This window comes from Bubalus bubalis, chromosome 3, assembly GCF_019923935.1.
Source record: "Bubalus bubalis isolate 160015118507 breed Murrah chromosome 3, NDDB_SH_1, whole genome shotgun sequence".
NCBI classification, from domain to species: Eukaryota; Metazoa; Chordata; class Mammalia; order Artiodactyla; family Bovidae; genus Bubalus; species Bubalus bubalis.
In genome coordinates this window covers 168,020,207-168,047,928 of record NC_059159.1, presented here as the reverse complement: position 1 = coordinate 168,047,928, position 27,722 = coordinate 168,020,207, and the positions used below count along the sequence as shown (strand labels likewise).

General features: G+C 43.5%; 1 protein-coding gene across 12 annotated transcripts in view; it reads left to right on the top strand.

The window, feature by feature from the left end:
• Positions 1 to 27,722, top strand: part of ASTN2 (astrotactin 2) — a 1,030,196-nt gene that overhangs the window by 402,075 nt on the left and 600,399 nt on the right. For all 12 annotated transcript variants that reach the window (XM_045165169.1, XM_045165168.1, XM_045165167.1 and 9 more), the window contains one exon: positions 5,881 to 6,027. In XM_045165169.1, coding sequence (XP_045021104.1) covers positions 5,881 to 6,027 — 147 coding nt within the window. The remainder of the gene's footprint in view (positions 1 to 5,880; positions 6,028 to 27,722) is intronic.

Below are 27,722 nucleotides of genomic sequence, written 5' to 3'. Positions count from 1 at the left end.
CCCTAGGCCAGATCAGATCAGATCAGTCGGTCAGTCATGTCTGACTCTTTGCGACCCCATGAATCACAGCACGCCAGGCCTCCCTGTCTATCACCAACTCCCGGAATTCACTGAGACTCACGTCCATCGAGTCAGTGATGCCATCCAGCCATCTCATCCTCTGTCGTCCCCTTCTCCTCCTGCCCCCAATCCCTCCCAGCATCAGAGGCTTTTCCAATGAGTCAACTCTTCACATGAGGTGGCCAAAGTACTGGAGTTTCAGCTTTAGCATCATTCCTTCCAAAGAAATCCCAGGGCTGATCTCCTTCAGAATGGACTGGTAGGATCTCCTTGCAGTCCAAGGGATTCTCAAGAGTCTTCTCCAACAGCATAGTTCAAAAGCATCAATTCTTTGGCGCTCAGCCTTCTTCACAGTCCAACTCTCACATGTGTACATGACCACAGGAAAAACCATAGCCTTGACTAGATGAACCTTTGCTGGCAAAGTAATGTCTCTGCTTTTGAATATGCTATCTAGGTTGGTCATAACTTTCCTTCCAAGAAGTAGGCGTCTTTTAATTTCATGGCTGCAGTCACCATCTGCAGTGATTTTGGAGCCCCAAAAAATAAATTCTGACACTGTTTCCCCATCTATTTCCCATGAAGTGATGGGACCGGATGCCATGATCTTCGTTTTCTGAATGTTGAGCTTTAAGCCAACTTTTTCACTCTCCACTTTCACTTTCATCAAGAGGCTTTTGAGTTCCTCTTCACTTTCTGCCATAAGGGTGGTGTCATCTGCATATCTGAGGTTATTGATATTTCTCCCGGCAATCTTGATTCCAGCTTGTGTTTCTTCCAGTCCAGCGTTTCTCATGATGTACTCTGCATATAAGTTAAATAAACAGGGTGACAATATACAGCCTTGATGTACTCCTTTTCCTATTTGGAACCAGTCTGTTGTTCCAGGAGTTCTTTAAAAAGTCACCTCTGTTTGCATCCCATAGTGAAGTTTCTGCCAGGGCCGTTGCCATGGAAACCCGCCAAGCCCTGGTGGCTGCTCCATGGGCATCTGGCCCGAGTGCAGACTTGACGTGCGTGCTTTCTTCTTCCCGGACTTGAGAGACATCTGTGGTGTTTCAGGCTTTCTCTGAGTAAATGCTACCCCAGGATGCTGTTCATTTGCATTCTCTCTTCCACTCCTTCTGCTTCTTAAAACTCTCCCTGCGCGCTCCTCGCTGTGTGGCTTCAGTTTCTGTAAAGAATCATTCAGTTCCTCGTATGTTCTGATAATGGGTTTTACAAAGAGATAAATAAGTCCGATTTCTGCTATCAGTTATTAGATAAACACCAATGTCTGGCTTGGAAATGACCGTTTTACCAAGGGTCTATCTTATGCCAGAAACTGTGCTGGTCATCTGACATTTGCTGTCTCATGTCTTACAACACTCTTGAAGGAAAGGTCATTTTATTCCTATTCTCCAGATAAGAAAACTAACGACCAACAAGCTAATATGACTTTACTCCTACTCCTCACCCCTTGACTCTTTTTTAAAAAAATATTTAATTTTGGCTGTGCTGGGTCCTCACTGCTGTGCATGGACTCTCTAGTTGCAGCGAGTAGGAGCTTCTCATGGCGGTGGCTTCCTTTGTGCAGAGTACAGGCTCTAGGCACATGGCTCAGCAGTTGCTGCACTCAGGTTGTTGCAGTGCATTTGTTCCAGTGCATGGGCTCAGTTGCCCCACAGCATGTGGAATCCTCCCAGGCCAGGGATTGAACCCGTGTCCCCTGCATTGGCAGTCAGATTCTTAACCACCGGGCCACCAAGGAAGTCCCCTGCTGCTGCTGCTGCTGCTAAGTCACTTCAGTTGTTTTCAACTCTGTGTGACCCCATAGACGGCAGCCCACCAGGCTCCCCCGTCCCTGGGATTCTCCAGGCAAGAGTACTGGAGTGGGGTGCCATTGCCTTCTCCAGGAAGTCCCCTATTGACTCTTAAAGACCCTGGATTACTCTGAAGGTTTAAATGGAGGGCCCAGCATGGGCCCAGGGAGCTAGTGCAAGCAGTTCCTCTCCTGCTCCTCGACTCTCTTCCCCCAGCCAGAAATCAGCCCCTGGGAGCCTGGGTGGTATATCCATAACTGGCTAATTAGTGGGCAGAATGTTTGATTACAGCCATTGCTATTGCTGCAACAACCAGTCTGAGAAGTGCCCTCTGGACCACCCACAGGGCACCGTTTTCCTTCCAGGGTGTCCACATCCCCAGAGCCAGGTGCCTCTAGGCACTTTTTATAGCTTACACTCTGGACCTGGTTCACCTTCCCAAGAGTTTATTTATGTCAGCTTCATCTTCACATGTTATTTCTCTCAGAACAGCCTCTATGGAGCCTGGAGTGGAAGCTCAGTGCTGCTCCTAACTCATATCTGGGGGCAGGATGGGGAGAGGCTTGTTAAATACCCAGGCTAGTTGTAATATGTTGACTTTTTAAGAAAATACCTACATACCCTTTCTGGTAGAAAACATTGATGTTAACTTGATTCTTCTGTTTAGTTATGAAGCAGTTGATAACACCAAAGTTTGAAACAGCTTCTTGTGGTCCCAGATGAGAGGAAAAAAGTATGTTTTTTATGTGGTCCTTTTTTAAGTTTAGAGATTTTCTATCTTCTGACACCAGAACCATCTAAACCACTCCCCTATTTAACTAGTATTCACTAACTATAGGAACCACAGATAATGAATTGTCCCTGCCACAGGCTATGCCTCGTTCTGTGCACTGTGCTCAGTCGCTCAGTCTTGTCCAACTCTTTGTGACCCCATGAACTGTAGCCCACCAGGCTCCTCTGTCTATGGTGATTCTCCAGACAATACTAGAGTGGGTTGCCATGCCCTCCTTCAGGGGATCTTCCCAACCCAAGGACTGAACCCAGGTCTCCTGCATTGCAAGTGGATTCTTTACCATCTGAGCCACAAGAAAAGCCCAAGAATACTAGAGTGGGTAGCCTATCCCTTCTCCAGGGGACCTTCCAGACCCAGGAATTGAAACAGGTCTCCTGCATTGCAGGCAGATTCTTTATCAACTGAGCTTCCAGGGAAACCCCATGCCTTATTCTAAGACTGGCAATAAAGATAAAGCCCTTATTTTAAATGAAGTAATTTCTAGGTTCTAGGCAGTGAACTTGGCAGGAGAGACATAAAGATGGTGAAGGTGGGATCCCTTCCCTCAAGAAGCTCACTGGTTATTAGTAAAAACAGATATTCATACAGGAATCCCAAAGTGGGCTGTCAGGGTATACATTAGGTCCATCCATCTAAGTGTCGACTGTGTATGGTTGCTGTGCTTTTTGATAGGTCACTGCCAGGGCCTGGTTGCTGATTTGTTATCATCACTTCTGGAAGTTATAATGCATTGACTGAGATGCTACCAGATGATGCATTGACTAAGATGCTACCATATGGGCTTCCCTGGTGGCTCATAAAGAGCCATTCTTGGTTAAGAGTTTGATTGTGATGCAGGAGACCCAGGTTCAATCTCTGGGTCGGGAAGATCCCCTGAAGAAGGAAATGGCAACCATTCCAGTATTCTTGCCTTGGAGAATCCCATGGACAGAGGAGCATGGCAGGCTACAGTCCGTGGGGGTCACAAGAGTCGGACACGACTGAGTGACTAAACCTGCTTTTAATCTATTTACGTATTCCAGACATTGCACTCAGCATCAGGACACAGTGATGAGCAGAAGACAGTGCCTTCCCTCAAGGAGTTTACCATCAAGTTACTAGATTCTGGTGTTTGAATAAGATATTTTAAGAAACCCAGCAAATGTAGACAAATCTGTCTCTCTAGAGGGAGAGGAATTCGCATTTATAATTAATCTCAGTGAGGGATGGGAGACTAGAAAACAAGTGGGCTTAACTTCTAGAAATAACTCCCGTGCTAATAGGAACATGATGGAGAGTGCTCGCTGTGGCATCACTGTGGTGCTTAACCCTGCCAGCACCTGGGCTAGCTGGGTAGGCGAGAGTCACAGAAGGCATGAGTGGAGGGGCCCACCGTGAGCCCCAGACATCTGCCAGGCTGATCAGCATGGACCACATCCTATGGCCAGATGCTGTATAACAGCTCAAGGGGTTCCACCAGGGAGTGGGGAGCGAAAATGTGCCCATACCTCCCTCATCTCACAAGAAACAAACAACAGAAGAGATGCGGGGTAAAGGTGAAAATGCTAAGGGCATAGAATACAGAGGACCGTGTGCTTTTTAAATGCTGTGAAGGAGGAAGACAGAAGACTGAAAGGTGACATCTAGGTTTCTGGCCAGTTTAAATGATGGTGCTTTCAGTGCTTTGCAGAGACCAGGATAAGAGGAGGCTTTTAGGAGAAGATAACGTGTCCAATGTTGAACATGTCATTTTGTCATACTTGGGGGATTTCCAGAGAAAGATGTCTGGGAGGTTTGGGCATAAAGGTTTGCTCCAGATAAGAGTCCAGAGGATAATAGAAATTTGGGAAACATTGCTTTAGAAATGGTAATCAAAGCCTTGAAATTAAATGTGAATAGTAGAGCCTAAATAATGAGATCCAGTGTGCTCAGGACATAGTCCACAGAATTTCTTTGCTGGCTCTCCTTGCCATGCAGATCCAATCTATCTACTCATTCTACTGCATCCATGAAGTTGGCTTTAGTTTTCTCAAGCAACTTCCCCGCCCTCCCCCGCTGCTATCCTATGTCCTCTCTAGTAGCTCTTAGCACAACTTGCCTTGGATTCTAATTAGCTGTGGATAAGCTTGACTTTGGGCTTCCCAGGTGGTGTTAGTGGTAAAGAACCTGTCTGCCAATGCAGGAGATGTAAGAGATGCAGGTTCAGTCCCTGTGTTGGGAAGATTCCCTCCTCCCTGGAGGAGGGCATGGCAACCCACTCCAATATTCTTGCCTGGAGAATCCCATGGACAGAGGAGCCTGGTGGGCTACAGTCCATAGGGTCACAAAGAGTCAGACACAACTGAAGCAATTTAGCGTGCATGCACAAGCCTGCCTTTGCCCCTAGCCTGTAAGCTTTTGAAGAGCAAGAACTATTCTTATTCTGCTCTGTGTGTGTCTCACATAAACTTGAACTGATCAGCCTCAACCTCAGCCTCAAGTATGTAAAACTGTTCTAGATGACAGACCTTATATATACATCATGCCACGTGATAATCACAAGCACTTGTGAACTTTTATTATTATCCTCATCATTCACACAAGAAAACTGAGGTTCAAAAATGAAACCACAGCCAGTGAGGACTGAAGCCCAGGTTTGAACTCATAATGGTCAAACTCCAAAGCCCATGCTCCTTCCCCTTGGCCCTATGAGTTCAACAACACAGCATCTTCTCAATTGCTTCTAAAGAGAGTAGAAAATTTAATATCATCTAAATATTAAGAATGATCAGTCTAATTGGGAGGGGAGGAGTGAGAATTGCCACAATTTTGAGGAAATTTGTTTCTTTTCATTTATACCAAAAGGGATAATCGACCTGTTTTGCAATGGGTTAAAGATCCAAAAAAGGGGCTTCCTGGCAGTACAGTGGTTAAGGCTTTGCCTTCCCATGCAGGGGGTGCAGGTTCAATCCCTTGTCCGGGAGCTGAGATCTCACATGCCTCATGGCCAAAAGAATAGAATATTAAAAAAAAAAAAAAAAAGTATTGTAATAGATTCAATTAAAACTTAAAGAAAAATACAATTGAAAGATAAAAAAAAAGACTCAACAAGTGACCAAGAGTTGTCATTGCAAGCACAGAGACTGGGGACTGTGGTTTCTTTTTCCTGCTTCCCATTTGGAAAACAACAGGGTTCCCAAGCCCCAGGCTCTTCCTGTTTCCTCACCTTGTGGACTTAGGTATCTTTGTGTGTGTTCCTCTTACTAGGTTTGCTGAAAAGCCCAGTGAACAAGACGGCCCTGACGCTGATTGCCGTGAGCTCCTGCATCCTGGCCATGGTGTGTGGCAGCCAGATGTCCTGTCCACTCACGGTGAAGGTGACTCTGCACGTGCCCGAGCACTTCATTGCAGACGGTAAGAGCTGAGCGTTAGAGATACCCCACTCCTGCTAGGCACCTGGCACTCCTGTCCAGTCGAATGTTTCCCATGAACATTCCCCCCCTTGAACATGCCCAACCTCAGAATTAGGTTGCCAAAACTAGAGAGAGCATCCAAAGACCTTAAAAGACGTCTTCATCATTTAGAATCCTGTGTTATTTAATACAACTAAAGACTGCTTTTATTCCATGGGCAAGGATAAGGTTTGTTAATAAAGAATTCAGACGTGAGTTTGCAGAAAGATCTAGTGCCTCAGAGAACCTACTGTTTCTTATCAAGCTTGTGCATCCTGCTGCTGCTGTTGTTGTTGAATCACTCAGTCATGTCCAACTCTTTGCAACCCCGTGGGCCACAGAATGCCAGGCTTCCCTGTCCTTTACTATCTCCCAGAGTTTGCTATTCCTAACTAAATATACCACTCACCCCTACCGCCCCCCCCCACCAGAAAAATAGTCTTTGCTCATTAAAAACTATGACAAAGAAGACTGTATGAGCTTTGTGGAAACTTCCTTGAGTGTCCTGGATTATACTCATATCTCATTCCCTGTAAATGTACTTTACAAGCATATTATATCCTACCGTTTACTCTTCACCCAATTAATTTGAATTAATGAGACACGGTAGTTGCTGTAGTCATTCGCAAAGCATGGTCCAAGAAACTGATTAAGGTGCTTGATATCTATTGCTAAAGTGCCCTCCAGAAAATGGTTCCAGTTTCTGTACATCCAGCAGGATGTGATGTGTTTCCCCAAACACTTGGCATTATTGTTATTTACTTATTTTTTTACAATTTACAACACATATATCATAACTTTTCCTTGTTACACATTACAGAGGAATTGCTTTTCTCTATACGCTTCCATTTGGGAAAAGAGTTTATTTTTAATGAAGTATAGTTGATATACAATGTTGTGTTAAATTTTGCTGTACAGCAAAGATATATATATATATATATATATATATATAAAATCATGTATACACACATGCACACACACATTTTTATGGGGCTTCCCAGGTGGCGCTAGTGGTAAAGAATCTGCCTGTCAATGCAGGAGAGGTAAGAGACCTCTAGGTTGGTAAGATCCCCTGGAGGAGGGCATGGCAACCCACTTCAGTATTCTTGCCTGGAGAATCCTCATGGAGAGAGGAGCCTGGCAGGCTACAGTCCATAGCGTCACAAGGAGTCAGACATGACTGAAGCAACTTAGAATACATATGCGCATACATTTTTAATATTCGTTTCCATTATGGCTTATCACAGGATGCTCTATATAGTTCCCTGTATACAGTAGGATCTTGTTGCTTGTCCATTCTATATATGAGTTTGCATCTGCTAACCCCACCTCCCAGCTCCTTGCTTTCCCTATCTCCTCCCTCTTGGCAACTAACAATCTGTTTTCTATATCCATGAGTCTGTTTGTGTTTTATAGATAAGTTCATTTGTATTTTAGATTTCATATGTAGGTGATATCAAATGATATTTGTCTTTCTGACTTAATTGCCATAGGATGAGTATCTCTGGTTGCATTCATTTTGATACAAATGGCATTATTTCCTTCTATTTTTATGACTGAGTATTATCCTGTTGTTTGCATCTACCACATCTTCTTTTTTATTATTAATCTTTATTGGAGTATAGTGGATTTACAATCTTGTGTTAGTCTCAAGTGTACAGCAAACTGAATTATGCACACACACACCATTCGTTTTCAGATTCTTTTCCCATATAGGTTATTACAGACTGTTGAATGAAGTTCTCTGTCTTATGCAGTAGGTCCTTATTAGTATTATTCTTATTTTTAAATGTATTAAAAGTTATCATAAATATAATAAAGAAGACATATTAAGTATGCAGCTTAATGAATTTTTACATGAATTCACCCAGATCAAACATAAAACATTACCAGAACCATCAGCTTCCTTACACGCCCTCCCAGTGAATCCCCTCCCATGGATAACCACCCTTCTGACTTAGCAGCGTATGAGTACCATTATTTTTTTTAATCTTTTACTGGTTGGATATATATTAGATGTTTTTGAGAGCCTTACTGTATATTTGTCACCCTTATTCCATTGCAACTCAATTTTATCTATAATTTTTAAGTTACAATGTTTACAGCATAGCACCAATTTGTTCAGTGTGTTCTGTCAAAAGAGGAACGTCCACCTCCTTTCCCTGAAACACCTTGACTTCTACTAAAGTGTCCTGTGATTGCTCCTACTTCACCATAGTGAACTAGCCCCTACTTTAAATTTGTAGAATTATTTTTATTGATGTATGCTGCTAAGTCACCCCAGTCATGTCCGACTCTGTGCGACCCCATAGACGGCAGCCCACCAGGCTCCTCCGTCCCTGGGATTCTCCAGGCAAGAACACTGGAGTGGCTTGCCATTACCTTCTCCAATGCATGAAAGTGAAAAGTGAAAGGGAAGTCCGCTCGGTCATGTCCGACTCTTTGCGACCCCATGGAATGCAGCCCACCAGGCTCCTCCATCCATGGGATTCTCATTGATGTATAGTTGTGCAATATTATGAAGGATTCAGGTGTACACCATAGTAATTAACAATTTTTAAAGACAACATTCCATTTACAGTTATTGTAAAATATTGTCTGTGTTCCCTGTGTCATACTGTATATCCTTATGGCTTATATATTTTGTATGTAGTACTTCATACCTCTCAATCCCCTCCCATTATCTTTCCCCTTCCCCTTTTCCTTTCCCCTCTGGTAACCACTGTTTTGTTTTTTGTTTTTTTTTCCTCTCTATCTGTGAGTCTGTTTCTTTTCTGTTATTGTCACTCATTTGTTGTCTTTTTTAGATTTCAAATCAAAGTGCTATCATACAGTATTTGTCTTTCTCTGTCTGACTTATCTCTGGCCTCATTCTGATATCACAATAGTTTTGCCATTTTCTTCAAGGATAGGGTGATCCTTTGATTTTCCTATCTCCCAACTATATGCTTTCTAAAAAAATCTGCTTTCCATGAGGGTGGGACATGATCTAACAAAGGGAAAAAAAAAAAAAGACATTTGTATTGAAGTTGGTAGAGGTTCTAACTCTGATTTCTGGAAATATGATATGATGAATGTTTTGCAGAGGCAGGAGGAGAAGTGATGACAATGGCACCTATTTCCTTGACCCCTTATCATCACTTGGCATTAATATTTGTAAACGCAGCCAGATACAGCATACGTAAATACATAAATTTATATACATGTAATATGTATATTACATGTATATAAATCAGTGGTTTTTTAAACATATATTTATACAGCCAAATAGAAATATAGCCCCCCACCTAAGGCCACTGGCTGAGTTATAAACAGTAACACTGTCATAATGAGGGCTGTCATGGTGAGGGCAACCCCCATCAAATGGGAGAGAATCTATCAAGACAAGGCCACTCAAGGACCATGGCCAAGGCAGCTCTCACCGTTCTTACCTTTCCCCATGAAGCTTAAGCTGCCAAACTGCCACCAACCCTTTCTTAGAGTGCTCAGTCAACCGTGTGCCTTTGGGCTGTCCATGGTGCTGAAGTGTTGAAGGTGGCTGAGTAATGGGTTTGGTCTTCAGGGGGGAAATAATGGATTCTGTACTTGTGTTACAACATAGTTGTACTTGATACTTTCTGCCCATTACACAAAAAGGTCAGTATGATATAGTACTTGTCCAGAGCCCAGCTGGCAAGAGCAATAAATACTAACAGAGTCCCCATCCAAGCCCTTGGCAAATATCACCCTTTCCTTTGTCTGGGCCTTCTCAAGGCCACTGGTGGCTTTTTGCTCTGCTAAGCACCTAGTGAAGAGATGGGCTAGGTGTGTGTCCAAATTGACTGGATTTGGCATTGATTTTTCAGCTGTGACCTGTAAATGATCTGCATTTGGGTTAGACAACCCGAATGTCTCATGATCCCCAGAGCTAGTGAACCATATTCTCTATGAGTAGATCCCAAGTATTAATGGTCTTAACAAGAACTCAAGGAGGTACCTTATCAGAAGTTTGAAAGCTGCATCAATATTTCTGTAAGTGTTACTTTCCTTTCATCTAACAGGGCAATAACTCTTTGAGACCTTTTGCAGCCCTCATTAGGGGCTTTGTTTTCTTCCATCTTTGACTTGATCCATGCTAATTTATGGAGCTGCCTCATAGTGCAATTCCAGTGATTGCCAATAACACTGAATATCATGTGAGTGGTCCCCATGCTTCATAACAAAGCAGCTCTAATCACATGGATTTGGGCTTCATCTAAATTACCCTACAGGTAGCATTATCGATAAATAGATATTGGTTAACATTAAGAGCTAATATGAGTTGAGATGTTAGTTTCTTTAATTCTTGGGGCTTCCAGTATATGTTAGGATATATTCACCCAAGATCCTGGCTGTATAATAATCCAGTAGAAGACACAACTTTTAAAGGAATAAGTTGTCTAGATTAAACAGGTGAAATGGTTCCACTCTAGTGTAGATAGATACCACTATGCCTAGAGTTTTCTGTTCTGTTTTGTTCTGGCAATTGTACTTTAAGAAGGTCAATGATATATTGAAAGACATCCAAGATAAAGGACTTGCAGCCAAGAGACTGGAGAAACATTGTCAATATGTAATGGCTTCTTAAGGAAATGATGGAAGAAAATCATTCTGTAAGAAGTGTTTAAGGAACTCAGACAAAAAGTGAACTTGAAATTATTGAGCATATCTGTTATGAATATGCAGTGTTTAAAACACCTTACATAAAGTTACTAATTTAATTCTCAAAGCAGAACTGTGGGTCAGGATTTAGCATCCTCTTTTTGCATACATGGAAGGTAGGTTTTAGAGATGTTAAGAGATTTAGCCAGATTAATGCACAGAAGTAAAGCAAGCTATGCAAGCCCAAGCCAACCTAAACCAATTATCCATGCTTTTTTTATGTGCCATGCCTTCACAAAAATGACCATGACAGTTATTATTTGTCTTGAAAAGGGAGCAGGCTTGTTCTGAAAATCCCCAGGAAGCAAAATTAGAGCTATATGGGTTATGAGGGTGGTCAGAGATGGGAGAAAATTGAGTATTAGTCTGAAAATATCTCCACTTTCTAAGCTTTAGTCTCATCTATAAAGGAGGGGATAATAGTAGTATTTATCTCATAGAGTTATTGTGAAGAATAAATGAAATAATGCTCATAAGACTTTTAGCTCAGTACCTGAGATCTAGTAATGGCTCAATAAATTGTATTAATGTTAGTAGTTGTGATAATACTTTTTAATATCAGAATGGGGTCATTGCAAGGTAATGAGTTCCCCATCATAGGGAATTTCCTGAAAATAGATGACCACATTTCTATGAAGCCACATAAGAAAAGTAAAGGAATATGTTTGGCTATGGTACCAAATAGTTTAAATTGGAGCCATTTTACCAGAATATAAATTTTTAAAACATTAAAAGTCTTAGGGCCTTTGGAGTATGTTTGTTTATTCTTTACTGCTTCATCCCTGAGTATCACTCATTCTTTGACTAGGCTCAGAAAGGGAGTGAGACTCAGGGATGGGTTATGGCCAGTGATGTCTCTTGACTAAATATACCCCTCTATGGAACACAGGCTTTGTTCTTTTATGTTGATTTGCTCATTGGTGAGCATATCATGGAAGCCACCATGCTTCCCTGGTGGTTCAGATGGTAAGGAATCTGCCTGCAATGTAGGAGACCTGGGTTCTATCCCTGGGTCAGGAAGATCCCCTGGAGAAGGGAATGGCTACTCACTCCAGTATTCTTGCCTGGAAAATCCCATGGACAGAGGAGCCTGTGGGCTATAATCCATGGGGTTGCAAAGAGTCAGACATAGCTGAGTAACTTAACACTTTCATTGTAACCTAAACACAAACTGTGTTCTTTCATGTTGATATGCTCATTCGGCATAAATATCCCTGCAAAAGTATCTATTCATTAAGGTCAAGTTAATGTCTTGGCAGAAAAAGCAATGGCACCTCACTCCAGTACTCTTGCCTGGAAAATCCCGTGGACAGAGGAGCCTGGTAGGCTACAGTCCATGGGGTCGCTAAGAGTCGGACACGACTGAGCGACTTCACTTTCACTCTTCCCTTTCATGCATTGGAGAAGGAAATGGCAACCCACTCCAGTGTTCTTGCCTGGAGAATCCCAGGGACAGGGAAGCCTGGTTGGGCTGCTGTCTGTGGGGTCGCACAGAGTCAGACACGACTGAAGCAACTTAGCAGCAGCAGCAGCAGCAGCAATGTCTTGGCATTAACTTTTGGGTTGGACTGAGGTAGTATTCCTGTCTTCTCTGTTCCCTGTGATTGTGAAATTGGGGATTATGGGTTCCTTACCAGCCTATGACATCACCAAGTTGAAACATTCATCATCAGGATGCCCTGGTTCATTAATATGCCCCATGTGTAGCTGCTTTTGAACACAATATTATATACAATGAATCTTGCTCTACATTTATTTGCTTGCACCCCTGCTTTATGCCTTTCCACCCAAGAGAGTGAACTAATGTGTGGCCGTGCCATTAATGAGGAATGAGGTTCCTAATTGACTTCAGAGCACATATGCAGTGATTTGAATACATGGGAGAAGTCGTTTCAGTTCTTGGAAGTGGAAATTACACCACACTGAAGGTGACTGCTTAGTCACAAACCACCAAGCAACTTGTCTAAAGAGAGTAGGTTCTTGGTCATCTTGCTCTCTGGGGTCATCTGGAGCTTCGTTTTGTAATATTCCATTTTTATTTCAGACCTTTGGGTACCATGGAGCATGTTCATGTGTAAAGGTGCTCTTCAGGATGACCTCTGCCTTTTCCTTTGCACACACTTAATGGTGTTTAGACAGATGAACTGCTTAGCCTTGTATGTTCTCATTTCCATGTAGTGCAAGCCTCCTCATATCTGATTTTCTCCTTTCTCCAGAAAAACTTCTTCAACAAAACCCCCAAAACTTCTTCAAAGAAAACACCCATCAGATATAATCGCCCCTTCCTTGAAAATTGCATAGAACTATATTTGTACCTTTCTAATAACCCCATGGTCTAATTTCCATCACTGTTATTGTTATGTATGTCATTGTTACAACTACCATGATCCTAAGAACTGGCCTCCTGTATTAAATCAAGCACCTCTGCAGTCTTTTCACAACATTGAAAACAGAGCTATCTTTTAAAATGGAAAATCTCAACATGTTGCATCCTCCCATAAAACTGTTTAAGTACTTCTTATTGTACTTGTTATAAAGACTGAATGCTTCAACATGGCCTTTAAGTTCCAGCAAAATCAGGCCCCACCTTCCTCTCTAACCTCACCTTTTACCAGTCTCTCTCCAATTGTTTCCTTGAATATCTTTGGTTGTCTCCTGCCTCAAGGCCTTTGCACATGTTGTTCTCACTTGCAGAAAATTGCTCTCACCTCCTCACTTTCCTTGAGACAAATTTCATTTACTCAACAGTGATTGACCTCCCTTTTTCATATCATAGCCTCTGTTGGGCCCACAACTATTCATTCTCCTTGAGCCCTGCTCTGTTCTTTGATTGCATGCTTTTCTGTTTGTAATCATATTTTTACCTAGTTAATGTTGGGCTCACCCCCTAAGTTGTGAGCTCCTTAAGGATTGACATCGCCTTTGTTTGTTCTGCACATTATATTCAGCACCTAGGACAGCAGCCAAAACAGCATGCTCCTCCAAAGCTTTGGTAGAAAAAAACTGGAAATAGACCTGCCTTATGATCCAGCAATCCCACTGCTGGGCATACACACTGAGGAAACCAGAAGGGAAAGAGACACGAGTACCCCAATGTTCATCGCAGCACTGTTTATAATAGCCAGGACATGGAAGCAACCTAGATGTCCATCAGCAGATGAATGGATAAGAAAGCTGTGGTACATATACACAATGGAGTATTACTCAGCCATTAAAAAGAATACATTTGAATCAGTTCTAATGAGGTGGATGAAACTGGAGCCTATTATACAGAGTGAAGTAAGCCAGAAAGGAAAACACCAATACAGTATACTAACGCATATATATGGAATTTAGAAAGATGGTAACAATAACCCTGTGTAAGAGACAGCAAAAGAGACACTGATGTATAGAACAGTCTTATGGACTCTGTGGGAGAGGGAGAGGGTGGGAAGATTTGGGAGAATGGCATTGAAACATGTAAAATATCATGTATGAAAGGAGTTACCAGTCCAGGTTCGATGCACGATACTGGATGCTTGGGGCTGGTGCACTGGGATGACCCAGAGGGATGGAATGGGGAGGGAGGAGGGAGGAGGGTTCAGGATGGGGAACACGTGTATACCTGTGGTGGATTCATTTTGATATTTGGCAAAACTAATACAGTTATGTAAAGTCTAAAAATAAAATAAAATTAAAATAAATAAATAAATAAATAAATGAAGTGATTGTAATAGCCAGACTGAAATTTCCTCCAGGGCAAAGCCACCATGTATTCATGTCCTGAGTTACTGTGAAGCCTAACGGAGATTCTGACTCCGTAGGTATACAATATGACAATGATGGGAGAGAAATGAATGAAGGCAGGCAGGTGGATGCAGAGGCCCTGAGAAGCTACGTTCTGATACACGACAGTGCATGAAATCTGAGGCTGCCTCCTCTTCTTATAATTGACTTCACTCCCCAAGGTTTTGTTCCCATCCCCAAAGATAAGAAGCTCCAATCAAACTCACATCATGCCCCCTGTTCCCCAATACCACAAGGAAACAGGCTTTATCCCAGAGCCCAGGAAGAAGGGAAACTATAAATTGAGCTGAGATTCAGAACACCCAGGGAGGAGGTGGCAATGGAATGCCAATAAACCATATTAATATGCTGAAATCAGGAAGAACAGGCTGAACTCCACCCCAGAGTTAATAACTGTACGTGAGAGAGTGCGGGAGAAGGCAAGGCGAGGTTTCAGTCAGAATTAAAATGAGATCTGTAATGAAACTGGTAATATAATTATAAACTGTGAAAACTTTTTCCCTTTTCCCTCTTCTTGTACTTAATGGACAGCTTGCTTAGCAATGGCCTGGAGCTGGTGCTGGGAGCTGTGGAGGCCCCCTAGAGTGGAATCCTTTTTTTTTTTTTTTTTTCTTTCATCAACTCTCTTCATTAGAAAAGTCTAAATCCACAAAACCATGGAAGGAAAAAATGCGTCAAATCCTTAAATAGTAACTGATACCCAGGTTAAAGATGACAGGGGACTTGAGAGAGAACAAAGCCCATAGAACCATAGAACCATTCTAAGCTGAACATGCTCAAGCTTTTAACGATATCACAACAGATAGTTGGGCTGGGATTTTTAATGACATATTGTGCTACAATGTTAGCTTGGCTTCCTACCAGGATGAATTGTTACTAATTTCCCTTCTTAACAGAAGGGATAACTGAGTTTGACATCTAAAATTGGAGACTAATTTCTGTGTTTTGATAGCAGGTCGAGTCCAAAAATATATTAGTAGGAACTGGGGGCAGAGAGTGGTGGCAAGGGGTAGGGCATTTTAATTTATTTGCATTAAATAATTCTATTCCGCTGCTGAGAGCAGAAGGCCACTTTGACTTTTTGACTAGGAAGAGAGAAAGGCAGGTGGGAGCTTTGACGGGATGGAGCTAAAGGATGTAGAGTTGGATGCTCTATAATTCTTGGCGTGGTGTTTACAAAGTGGTGCAGCATTGCGGCAAGGGTGCAGTGCTAGGGTAGAGAAGGGTGTGTGGCACAGAGGTCAGGTGCGCTGCCCTGTGGCCCAAGGGGTGTGAGTTCTATTGCCATTTCTTCTGATTTCTCCTTTGTGACCTTGGGCATATTCATTCACCTGCCCTGATTCTTATTTTTCTCATCTAAAAGCGATAGTGATGCTCCTTGCCTCAAATCATTGTCAGTGAGGTTGATGAGTGTGGAAGTACTTGGCCAGCTGTGAGAACAGATCTGATGATAAGAATGGTGTGCCTTCCCTTTCTGTTTGTTCAGTGTTTTATTATTTATGAAGATGATAAAGAAGTTGGGAAGAGATCTTCATGGGTATGGCCAGGTAAGTAGAAGGTACAGTTTTAGAGAGGCTTAACTTGGCCCCAAGGAAGAAATTAAATAGTTAAAAATTCAGTTATAGCAACACCTATTCCGGATTCATATATAGTGTCTGTTTTCTTCCTTCCTCCCTGCTTCCTGTGGTCAACAAATATAGTTCATCAGCCTCCGCAGCCTGCTCATAGGCTGGGGCAGCAGAGAGAGATAAAACACCATCTCTGGCCTCCCCCAACTTGGTGGCAGCAAGACACTGCCAAGAAGATGGCATAGGCAAGCAGTGTGGTACATCTCCAGGGGGCACACACTGGGTTCTCTGAGAAACAGAGGAGGGCCAGCCAAGTAGCCCAGGCTGGAGATGGGGTGCCAAGGAGAGGATGTCTGGAGGAGGCAGGAGGCGCTACCTGAGTTGGGTCTTGAGCCACTGATGTTCCCTGGAGGTGGGTGATGTATGACACAGGCTTCCCGGGGCGGGGGGGGGGGGGGGGATTGGTCATGGACACTTGTCACTGCATCCTGTTGTTTAAGCCTTCCAGCAATTGATTGTGATTGTGGTAGTAACATCACTGTGAATTGGTAACATTTACAGAACATTGCTAAGCACCGGGCCTCATGCTGAATGCTTTGCAAAGCATTACCTCATTTAATTCTATTACCACATGTAATGTGTTAGTTGCTCAGTTGTGTCCAATTCTTTGCGACCCCATGGTTGTAGCCCACCAGGCTCCTCTGTCCATGGAATTCTCTAGGCAAGAATACTGAAGTGGGTTGCCATTTCCTTCTCCAGGGGATCTTCCTGACCCAAGTATGGAACCCGAGGCTCTTGCATTGCAGGCAGATTCTTTACCGTTTGAGCCACCAGGGGAATTGCAACATGGAATCTACCTCATGTAGTAGATCCAGGCATTTTCCCCATTGTAAATTTAAGGGAAACTAAAGCTGAGGGAGTTTATGTGACCACTTCAGCATCACACAGGCAGTAAGGGGATGGGCAGAATCGTTACAAATGAGCAACCATGAGATGTGGTAGACAGAGAATTATTCAATGACAAGATCGGGTTCTAGCTAGTCCACAGATTCACCTGGACTTTGGGCAACTCTCTATTTCTCTAGACTTTTTCTAGGTTTTGACATTGTAAAATGGGAGAAATGGGAAAAGGTGGTACTTAAAATTCCTCCCTGGTCTCATATTCTAACAGTAGAATGAGAAATACTGGGGTTCAAAGTCCCCCTTTACTCTTCCCACTGGGTTTGTGGCCTCCGGAGTCTTTATGAAACAATCCCCTTAGCATCTCAGTCCTCTGTTTTTCTACTCTTTTTTGGGACAGTCTGTAGCCAGGCAGCCTCCTGAGCAGGGATCTTGGGAGCAGAAGCAGCTGAGCAAACCTTTCACAGCCCACAAGTTGCCATTTGAAGAAAGCTTAGAAGGATCATAGCCAAGCTTGTGCTGGGACCATGGGCTCCCCAGGATGCTAGTGTGAAGCAGAAAGCAGTGGGTAGCAGGGCTGCGGTGGAAAAGATGCCTCTCGGTCTCTAACTCCCAGCTTCAGCTGCCGAGGGCCCTTGAGCATCTCAGATGCCAGTGAGAGTGTGAGAGGGGGAGGATGCATCGTATTCAGAAGGAAATGATGAGATGGGGGGAATCATTAAAACCTGTTCCTCCCCTCTGCGTCTCTGCCTCCCCCTGCTCATTCCTCACCACCCCCACCCTATCCACCCCCAGTCTCTGCCCAGGAGAGCCTTGCTGTTTGGCTTTCCTCCCTAGCCACCCCTCTAGATTATCTAAGCCAAATATATCTACAGCGGCATCGCCTTGGTTTGTTTTTCTTTCTATTTATTTATTTATTGTTTTGGAGGGAGGGGAGTTGTTGGCAACTTCCTGAAGCTCCGCTAAAGTCCCTGGGCATCTCACCCTTAGCTGGAACCATCCCCAGAGCCTGGACTACTCCTGAAGTTTCCCTGGCTTCCCTCCCCTGATCTCACCCTGATTCTCATTTGGACTTTACCAGTGAATCCTCCAAGCAGGACTGCCATCTGACACTGCTGTCTGCTCAGTGCCAGGACCCACACTCTGGAACTCACTCAGATACTATCAGCTCTGCAGGAACCTGAAGTAGGGAAAGGATGCAAGACGTAGAAGCAGAAAGCCTTAGTGTTAGTTGCTCAGTCATGTCCGACTCTTTGCGACCCCATGAACTGTGGCCTGTCAGGCTCCTCTGCTCATGGAATTCTCCAGGCAAGAACACTGGAGTGGGTTGCCATTTCCTTCTCCAGGGTTAGCAGAAACCCTCCAGCACAAATCTGGACTCCTCCACTTACTAACTATGGATCTTGGACAAGTCACCTCACATCTCGGAACTATCAGCTTCACCATCTATAAAAGTACAGCTTTTCGCCTCTACTGCACAGGGTGTTGATGAGGTTGAAATAGAAAGTAGTATGAAAATAGCCTCGAATAGATGCTCTGTAAATGCTAAGCTTGCCCCCCAAAGGGATTACACTTACTATTTAAAGTGACAGAATATCTATAAAGTCAAAGACAGTGATAGAAGGCATATCATAATCTGGACCAGAAGGGACATACAGATAAGAGTCAGCAAGGTTGCCAGGGAAGCCTGGTGTTTTCCACTGGACAGATCTGGGTAAACGTTCAGGGAGCCAGAGGATTTGTTTTGCCTTGGATTTGTCCCATCAGAGGAAGCTGGATGGACAGGGATTGAAGTAAGACTCTATACTCTGTTGGAGATGGAGAGAGAGAAAGAGGACAAGAAGGATGACCTTCCCAGTAGAGGCAAGAGTATGAGCAGAGGTGTGGCAGGAGAGCAGAGAGAATCCAGAGCATCTGGGGATGCATGAGGCTTGCACAAGTCTAAAAGAAGGAGCAAGTGAGAAAAGCAGAGGTTTCTGTGTCAGGCTTAAGGGTCATGAAGCTGCTAAAGAGCTTTAAGCAAGGACATGTGAATAGCTTAAAGTGTTAAGCTTTTGTGTTGCTTAAAAGGCAATGCGATATGTTAATTCAGAGCTCAGGCTATAGAGTCAGATATATCTGGGCTCAACTGCTGGTTCTACTAATAGTTATTTGATGTTGCAAAATGTTACTTAAACCTCTGGTGTATTTTTTAATCTGTAGGGTGGGTATAATATTAATAATTCCTGCTTAGGAAATTTAAATGAGATAATATCTCACTGATATTTAGTAGAATGTTTGGCAGATAGGAAATACTGGGTAATACTAGTTTTTATTGACATCATCATCTTCATCAGTCTCTCCTGTTGTAAGTTAGGTCTCCCTGTGAAATGATCCTGAACTTTTTTTTCTGCGCTTAACACATTCACCATTGCTTATTTGATCTCTAATTTGGTTAAGAGTCTGGGCTGTAGATTCACACACTCTGAGTTCAATACCTGTCTCCGATATTCCCTAGCTGTGTAGCATGGAATTAGTTAGTTAATTTCTAAACCTTTTGTTTGCTCATCTTTGATAACGGTAAATCACCTCCAAGTACAATAGAATGATTATATGTGAAGCACTGGACAAGGTCTTGGCACAGTTGAGACTTGGAAAACAACAGCCTCTGATAAGGCTACTTTAAACCCCTAAGAGCAAGGGCTCTAGGTGTCTTATTCTTGTGGAATTTCCAGTTCACGCTCAGAATTCAATACAGACCTGTGGATGGACTGACCACGGTGCAGAAGCTGAGTCTGAGGGGCCAAGACAGAAGGCAAGCAACTTATTAGGGGGTTGTTACATTTAGTCTGTCTGCTAATGTCTGAACAAGAAGTGAGACTGAAGGACTTCCCAGTGGTCTGTGGTTAAAAATCTGCCTTCCAACACAGGAGACATGGGTTCAATCCCTGGTTGGGGAACTAATATCCCACGTATGTGTGTCTGTGTACACGTGTGCTCAGCCTGGACTGTAGCTCACCAGGTTCCTCTGTCCATGGAATTTTCCAGGTAAGAGTACTGGAGCAGGTTGCAATTTCCTACTCCAGGGGATCTTCCAGACCCAGGAATCAAACCCACGTCTCTTGCATCTCCTGCATTGGCAGGTAGCTTCTTGACCACTGCGCCTCCCAGGAAGTCCAGTATCCCACATACACATGGCAACCAAACTCATGTGCGGCAACTGAGCCCGCATCCTCTGGAGCCCATGTACCACAGCTAGGAAGCCCGGATGCTGCAACAAAGACCCAGGGCAGCCAATAATGTGGGAAAAAAAAAAGAGAGACGTGAGAGTGAAGATAAAGGAGTCCTATACAACTGGAGCTGGAGAAGGCAATGGCAACCCACTCCAGTGCTCTCGCCTGGAGAGTCCCAGGGACAGGGGAGCGTGGTGGGCTGCCGTCTCTGGGGTCGCACAGAGTCAGACACAACTGAAGTGACTTAGCAGCAGCAGCAGCAGCATACAACTGCAGCAAGGAAGCTTAGCAGTTCATTGTAAGGAGGAGCCGAGGAGGGGAAGAGTCAAAGGCTGCTTGGCACCACTTCCTGGGATCCCTTAGAGGTTGGTGACCCCAAACATCAAAGTAAGAGCACTTTGGCCAAGCTGTGGGGAGCATGAACATTAACAGCAGAATGCGCAGTCCAGTTCTAGCTTCACCTTTCCTGTGAGGCTACTTCAAAAAACAAGGGTGCTAATGCATCAGAAATCAGACCGGAATCATGAGAATTAAGTGGTTGTTAAATGCAAGAGCCTGGTTGCGGTACATATACCCAAAAGCTACTTATTATTACTATTCTGCTCATGCACCAGCTTTCCTACGTGAGATCAAGAATGGATGCCCACCTCTTGATTATGTTTGTGGGGGGGGGGGGGGGGGGGGGGAGGGAGAAAGAAAGAAAAATGCAAGCAACTTTGAAGAACACATGGTCTTAGGACCTTTACAAATCCTACCTGGATGGAAATTATTTGCAAGAGATGTCACTGTGGTCTGTGAGCACAATTAATTTGCCAGCTCTCTGAAGGCTGAGCTTCTAAAGGTTTGAATCATTTGAGTAATATTTCAGGTGAAGTTTCACTGTGGCCTTTGGGTCAGGATGGAGAGAGCGATCAATCTCGGCCCCCACACAGGTGCTGACGAGACCGGTGAGTGCGAAGGCTCTAGGGGTGGCCTTTCCTACAGAAACTTCAGTGTGGGGCATGGGGCCTGCCGTGGAAGCAGAGGCCTGAAGCGAGGCCCAGGGGCCCAGCCACCGGAACTGGTGTCACACTTGAAATATGGAATCAATTAACAATGGCAGCTTCTGCTTCCTCGAGAGAGAGAACGAAGGGGTGAGGCCACACCGTGGCCATGTGGCAAAGCAGCCAGCTTGACAGTTTTCTGAATTGTAGAATGTGAGAGTGGAAAATATGTTCAGCCTTATCTTTGCTTATTTCCCGTTTCTTTAGCACTGCAGCCAAATGAGATGGCTGTTTCCTGAAGGTCCAGGTTCTCTTTTATTTTTCCTTTACAGCCACTCCTTTCATTTTACCTAAATCCTCTTTTCCCTCCACTCCCCTAGCTGCTGCCTTCTTCTGTGCTTTAACATTCAGCTCAGATGTGGCCACCTTGACTTTGCAGGGGAGACAAGGGCCCCAGCTTCGTCTTCTCTGTTTCATCTTCATCACAACCTTGATGATGGGCTGTGGAAAGCTGCCTGTCCGGTTACCCCCACTGAACCGTGCAGTACTTTCAGGTGGGATCTCTCTCCTCCACCGTGATAGCCTCCAAATTTGTCACAGTATCCATCACAGAGTGGGAGCTCTGTATATGGTCGATCTCTTAGCCATTCAAGACATCGAAACAAACAAAAACAGCAGCAGATCTCAAAAGTCAGTTTGAGACATTTACTGTGTTATTTGGTGATGATCCCTATTACAATTTTCATTTGAAATCCAGAATTAGATCTCCTGATCTAACAGCGGGATAGCCTCTTTAACACCCGTCTTGAGCCCCAGAAACATTAGCTGCATAGTTTCCAAACCTACACCAGAAATAGAAGAGGGAATTCTTACTAAAATAAATCTCAATGAATTCTTGGAGAAGGGAGAGGTTGAGGTGATCATTAAGGGTAGGTTGGGCTTGGATGGATTCATCAACTTCCTCAAAGAATTTGTTTGAGGATGGAATGAGACTAGTTTGTGCAAAAGGAAATTGATCTCAGCTTTCCCCCTTTCCCTTATCAATCTGCTGAGTCAGCCCTCAGCCACATCCAGTGTCACACTCTTCCCATCCTCACTTTCCAAATAAGATCCATCTATACAACCAGCACGTGCTTACGGAGTCTCAGGAATTCCAAACACACTGGGAGACAGCAGATTGGAATTTGGAGCCCTTCCAGACATTTCTCACGCCACCATCCTTCTCCTTCCAGAATCAAGCACACTATTAGAATCCAGATCAATATAATATTGGCTAATTATGAAAATAATCGACTGCAAGTCATCATGTGCAACTAACATGGCAGTGCAGTGTGCTAGACGTTTTACCTACAATGTCTTAATCTTTCTAGAACATACTCGCTTGTGGAACAGATATTTATTTCCTGATCCTTCTGTGGCCTGGAGCAGTAGAAATGCTATCTTGGAAAAAGAAAAAGCATTTCAAAGGCTCCTGCCTTCATAATGCTTTCATTCTCAGCGGGAGACAGACACCAAAGGAAATTAGCAAAATAATAGAATATGTCCAGGCAATGAAAGAAATGAGAGCTGCTGTGAAAATAATTAAAACAGTATAAAATAATTAAAACAAAGAGGAGAATTGGAATGTTATCTCAGATAGGGTGGTCAGAGAAGGTCTCTCTGAGAAGAGGGCTTTTAAACTGAGATGTGAAGGGAACAAGCTGGGTGTGGGGCGGGGTAGGTGTTTCAGGCAGAGGGAACAGCAAATCCAAAGCCGCTTGAGTGACAGAGAAGCTGGGACAGGGTCAAAATGGTTGGATGGGCAGGGATGAGGTGAAGCTGTACGGGTGGGCAGGAACCAGGTCTTTCATGGCGCAGGCATTCTTTTGCCTTTCCATCTGATGCTCAGCAGAGTTGGGCTCTCCTGAGCATTCCTTTGTTCAGAGGCATTTCCTGTCCACCCACACTGGGTTTAAATTAAGCGGGGTCACCCCATTTCTGGCTGGCTACCGTTCATGACAGCTTTCAGCATCACTACTTGGGTCCCTTTGTCCCTGACATCTACCTCCTCCCCTCATTTACTATCCTCAGCTCAATTCCTGTATCTCCCTGGCTCCTCCCATGGCTTCCTTTCCTCTGCCTTTCTCCAAGCTGCCCTAAAACTGATACATGCCTTCCAAGTCCATCTCAGACACAGCTACATCGCCCACTCTTATTCCATCCGCAGTGGCACCCCAGAAACCAGTTCATGTAACCATCCTGGCACCCAGTTCCCAACTACACTTGTCAGCTCATTGTTTGAGATCCATAATTTGAGAGGAATGAGAATTTTACTAAGCAAGCTGAGTATTTGAAATTTCAAAGGATAAATGAATTGGTAAGGTGGAATTTCAGGCAGTGAATGACAATGATTTTTTTTTAAGAATTCCCCCCTCCATCTCCCACTCATTTAAGTCTGCTTTTTAAAATCAATGTCCCTCTCCATTACCATAGAAGATGCTACTTGGGGAAATCTCAGGGCACTTTCCCATAATGGAAATGAGAAAGTCACAAAGAAACATACCAGCGAATAATGTTCCTTTTTGCCCTGGGATACTGTTCATGATTATTTCTCAGAAGTGATCTTTAATTGTTTCATCTAAAGAGTATGCGTCTTCTCTCCTCCGACTCTCTTCATGGAGGTTTGTGAATTGGATCCAGCTATTAGTAGCACTTACTAATTTCCTCTGAGTCTTTCTGGCTGAAGCGCTGGGCTTGGAACAACTTTTAATTTTGTTTTTAATTAAATTTCAGTTGTTTCAAATCACTCACTTTTAATGTCCTTTCTTTGCAGCCCTTGGAAGCAACAGGAGCTGTGTGTTCTTGTTGAAACACACACACAATCTGATGTGCATGTACCCATGGCCTGGCTAAAGACTGACTCCTGACTGAGGTCCACAGAAGAACAGGCAATTCAGAAAATAGAAATGAGTCACAGAACCAGCTTTTGTTTGCACTTACATTCAAAGCTTAAGCAGGAGTTCCTATTATTATGTTTGTTTTTGCCAAACTAATTTTGAACAAGGCAACATTCCCTTGTATTCCACAACAGGGTTATCAAATATATGTAAGTGGAAATTGTATAAGAATAGCTAACACTAATTAAGCATTTATTATGTGCCAGGTACTGTTTTAAGGACTTTACATAGATGACCTCATTTACATTAAAAGTGAGTAATTTGAAACAAGGGAAATTTAATTTGCATACATTACCGCCCACATTCCTGTGAGATTATTATCCACAGTTTTATAGCCGAGGAACCAAGGCCCATTTAACTGGATTGTTATCACTGGGTTAGTTTGTGGCCCAGCTGGAACATGAAAACTGGCTGCCTGACTCCATGGTCCTGCTCTTAAACACCGCACTGGATTCTCCATCTATAAAAAGACAGAAGGGTATCATCATCTAAATGATTTTAACAACAAAAAAGGAGAGAGAAAATTGACTAGGTCTTTGCAAAAGTGAAATTATGTTTAGTCTGTGTTTGGTCTGTTTTGTGGCCTTTGGTAAAACCTGATCCTGTTGTGTAAACTGTCAACTACGCTGTGGGGTTGGGTTCAGACACAGAATCCTAGTTTGGGTATTTAACTGTGCTCTTTCAAACACTTAGCAGACAATTAAGTTTCAAAGCAAAAGCAAAAATACATGCCAAATCTTACACATCACCTACTTTACATCATTTGCTATACTGCTGGTTCAATCAAAAATAGAACCAAACAATTTTCTGCCTTAGAACTTCACATTATTATTATTACTTGCAAGAAACTTCATTTCCGTTTCCCTCCTCCTGCCCCCTGCCCCGCGCACACAGAGCCCGCCGGGTCTTCACAGCAGTCCGTGAGCTTCTTTCTCTGCAGCGCTCCTTCTCACTTGTAGTCCTGTACATGTTGGTGCATTTCCTTGTTTAATGCTCTTGTACACTCTCTATAGCCAAGTGCTGTAGGGCTGCGTCTTTTGTGTTCCCTGCTGAATACCCAGTTCTTACAATCAGGCCTGGCATATGTATGGTGCTCAATAAACTTTTGCCAACCATGTGAACAAACGAGTTCAGACTTAAACTCCACCGACTGCTGAAAAGTAAAGTGCCAGTTTTAGATGAAACACAGTACCTAGAGTCTGGGTATCTGGACTCAATGCCAGGTTTCTAATTAAACAATTATGTGGACTTGGGCAGTAAACTTTCTTTTCTGCCTTCAGTATCTTCATATATGACATGGGAATGAGAATAACTTTGTGGAACAAATATGCATGTAGATAGAGTATAAACGAATACCAACTACTCTCATTTTTTTTTTTTTCATTCCTTAAATTTCTTCTTCCTGACAGTAACCCTAGAGGTAGTTATTGTTATTATTTTAATTCTATTCAAATGGGGAAATTGAGTCCCAAAGCTGGCAGTAAGTTTGCCCATACTCACAATCTGTCTGACTCCAGAATCCCCAAGCCCTCTTACTGTGAGTATCAAATAAGATATTGGGTGTAAAGTCTTTACACAGTGTGTTAAATGCTAAGCAAACATTGCCTGTTGCTAAGACTCATTAGTCAGTCTCAGGTGGAATTTGAAGCACCATTGGAAAGTATAGGGGGAAAACTGTGGTCTCGTTCAGTCGCTAAGTCATGTCTGACTCTCTGCAACCCCACGGATTTCAGCACACCAAGCTTCCTTGTCCTTTACCATCTCCCAGAGTTTGCTCCAACTCATGTCCATTAGGTCGATGATGCCATCCAACCACCTCCTCCTCTGCTGCCGCCTTCTCCTTTTGCTTTCCATCTTTCTTAGCATCAGGGTCTTTTTCCAGTGAGTCAGCTCTTCACATCAGGTGGTCAATGTGTTGCAGCTTCAGCTTCAGCATCAGTCCTTCCGATGAACATTCACAGTGGATTTCCTTTAGGATTGACTCATTTGATCTCCTTCTTTTGTTCTCAGGTAACATCTGAGGCAGTGTTCTTCAAAGAGTTGAAAACACCATTTGTCACTTCATCCGTCTGTCCTTCCATCCACTCATCCAAAATGTTTACTGGTTACCTGCTAAGTGCCAAACACACTGTGCTAAGGAACCACAATTTGAAGATGAGTTAAACATGGGTGGTCCCTTGGATAGTTCAATCTCTTCCAAAGACATCAGCCTGCCTAAACCTTGTCACATGGGGAATACTCAGTAAGGGTGTGCTGAACTCAAATCCATTCATAGTGAGAATCATGTAAGTGGAGAGCTGCATATGCCAGGCCACTGAGGCAGATGGATAGGCCACTTCCAGGAGAGAGAACCAGGAAAGATGAATTGACTGTGGCTGGGTCTGGGAGGACAGGTAAGGTGAGGAGGATGCTCCAGGATATGGGAACAACCTGAGCAAAGGCAAAGGGGTGGATGAGCTAAGAAGGTCATGCATGGAAGCAGGAGCAGAGCCAGTTAGTCAGTTGCTGCCTTTCTTTACCCAGTGCTCCTCCTAGTTCAAAGGAAGGAGAACACATTCCTTAGTTATCAATGACAAACAAGGAATTAGGAAGCACGTTTCGGCCACCTACTATGTGTCTGAGTCAATATTATTAATATATGCATTTTGTTGTTGTTCAATCGCTCTGTGGTGTCCAGCTTTTTGTGGCACCATGGACTGCAGCATGCCAGGCTTCCCTGTCCTTCACCACCTCCCAGAGTTTGCTCAAACTCATGTCCACTGAGTTAGTGATGCCCTCCGAGCATCTCATCCTCTGTCGTCCCCTTCTCCTCCAGCCTTCAATCTTTTCCAGTGAGTCGGCTCTTCACATCAGGTGGCCAAAGTATTGGTGCTTCAGCTTCAGCCTCAGCCCTGCCAATGAATATTCAGGGTTGATTTCCTTTAGGATTGACTGTATTACTTTTATCCTTCTCTAAGTCTTCTGAAGTTGTTGATATACTGCTATTTCCAATAGTAATTGTAGCAGCAGCAGCGCTCTTAGTATGAAAAGTAATACAAGAATGAGTGACGTAAGTGTTAAATATGCCTTTATTCATATTCCTGGCCTTGATCTGTTTGGTTGACAACTCTTTCAATGTAGACCTTTCCAGAATTTTTACTATTCCTATACTGTCAAATATTCATACATACACATATGCACACACACACACACACACACATGCTAAATTACTGCTTGTTCATTTCAAACTTGACATCAGATTCCATATATTCTTCAGCAGCTTGCTTTCTGCATTGACTGTGACATCTCAGTGTGGTGTGTGGAGGGTGTGGTAGTTATTGTTGTCCACATTTGATAGAAGAGGAGCCCTGAGGCTCACAAAGTCAGGTAACTGGCGTAAGTCCGTCGCTGGCAGGGTTGGGGCTCCAACTAGTCCTGTGTGACTCCAGAACCTGGCTCCCTGAAGCTGCATCCCAACCCCCTCCTTCTGGGGACAGAGTGGAAGAACTCACGGTTCACATGACATCTACCGGAAAAGTAGATCTCAGTCAGCCTTTATCTCGTTTGAACCTCAAGACCTTCATCTGGTCCTCAAATACAAATCTTACCCTTT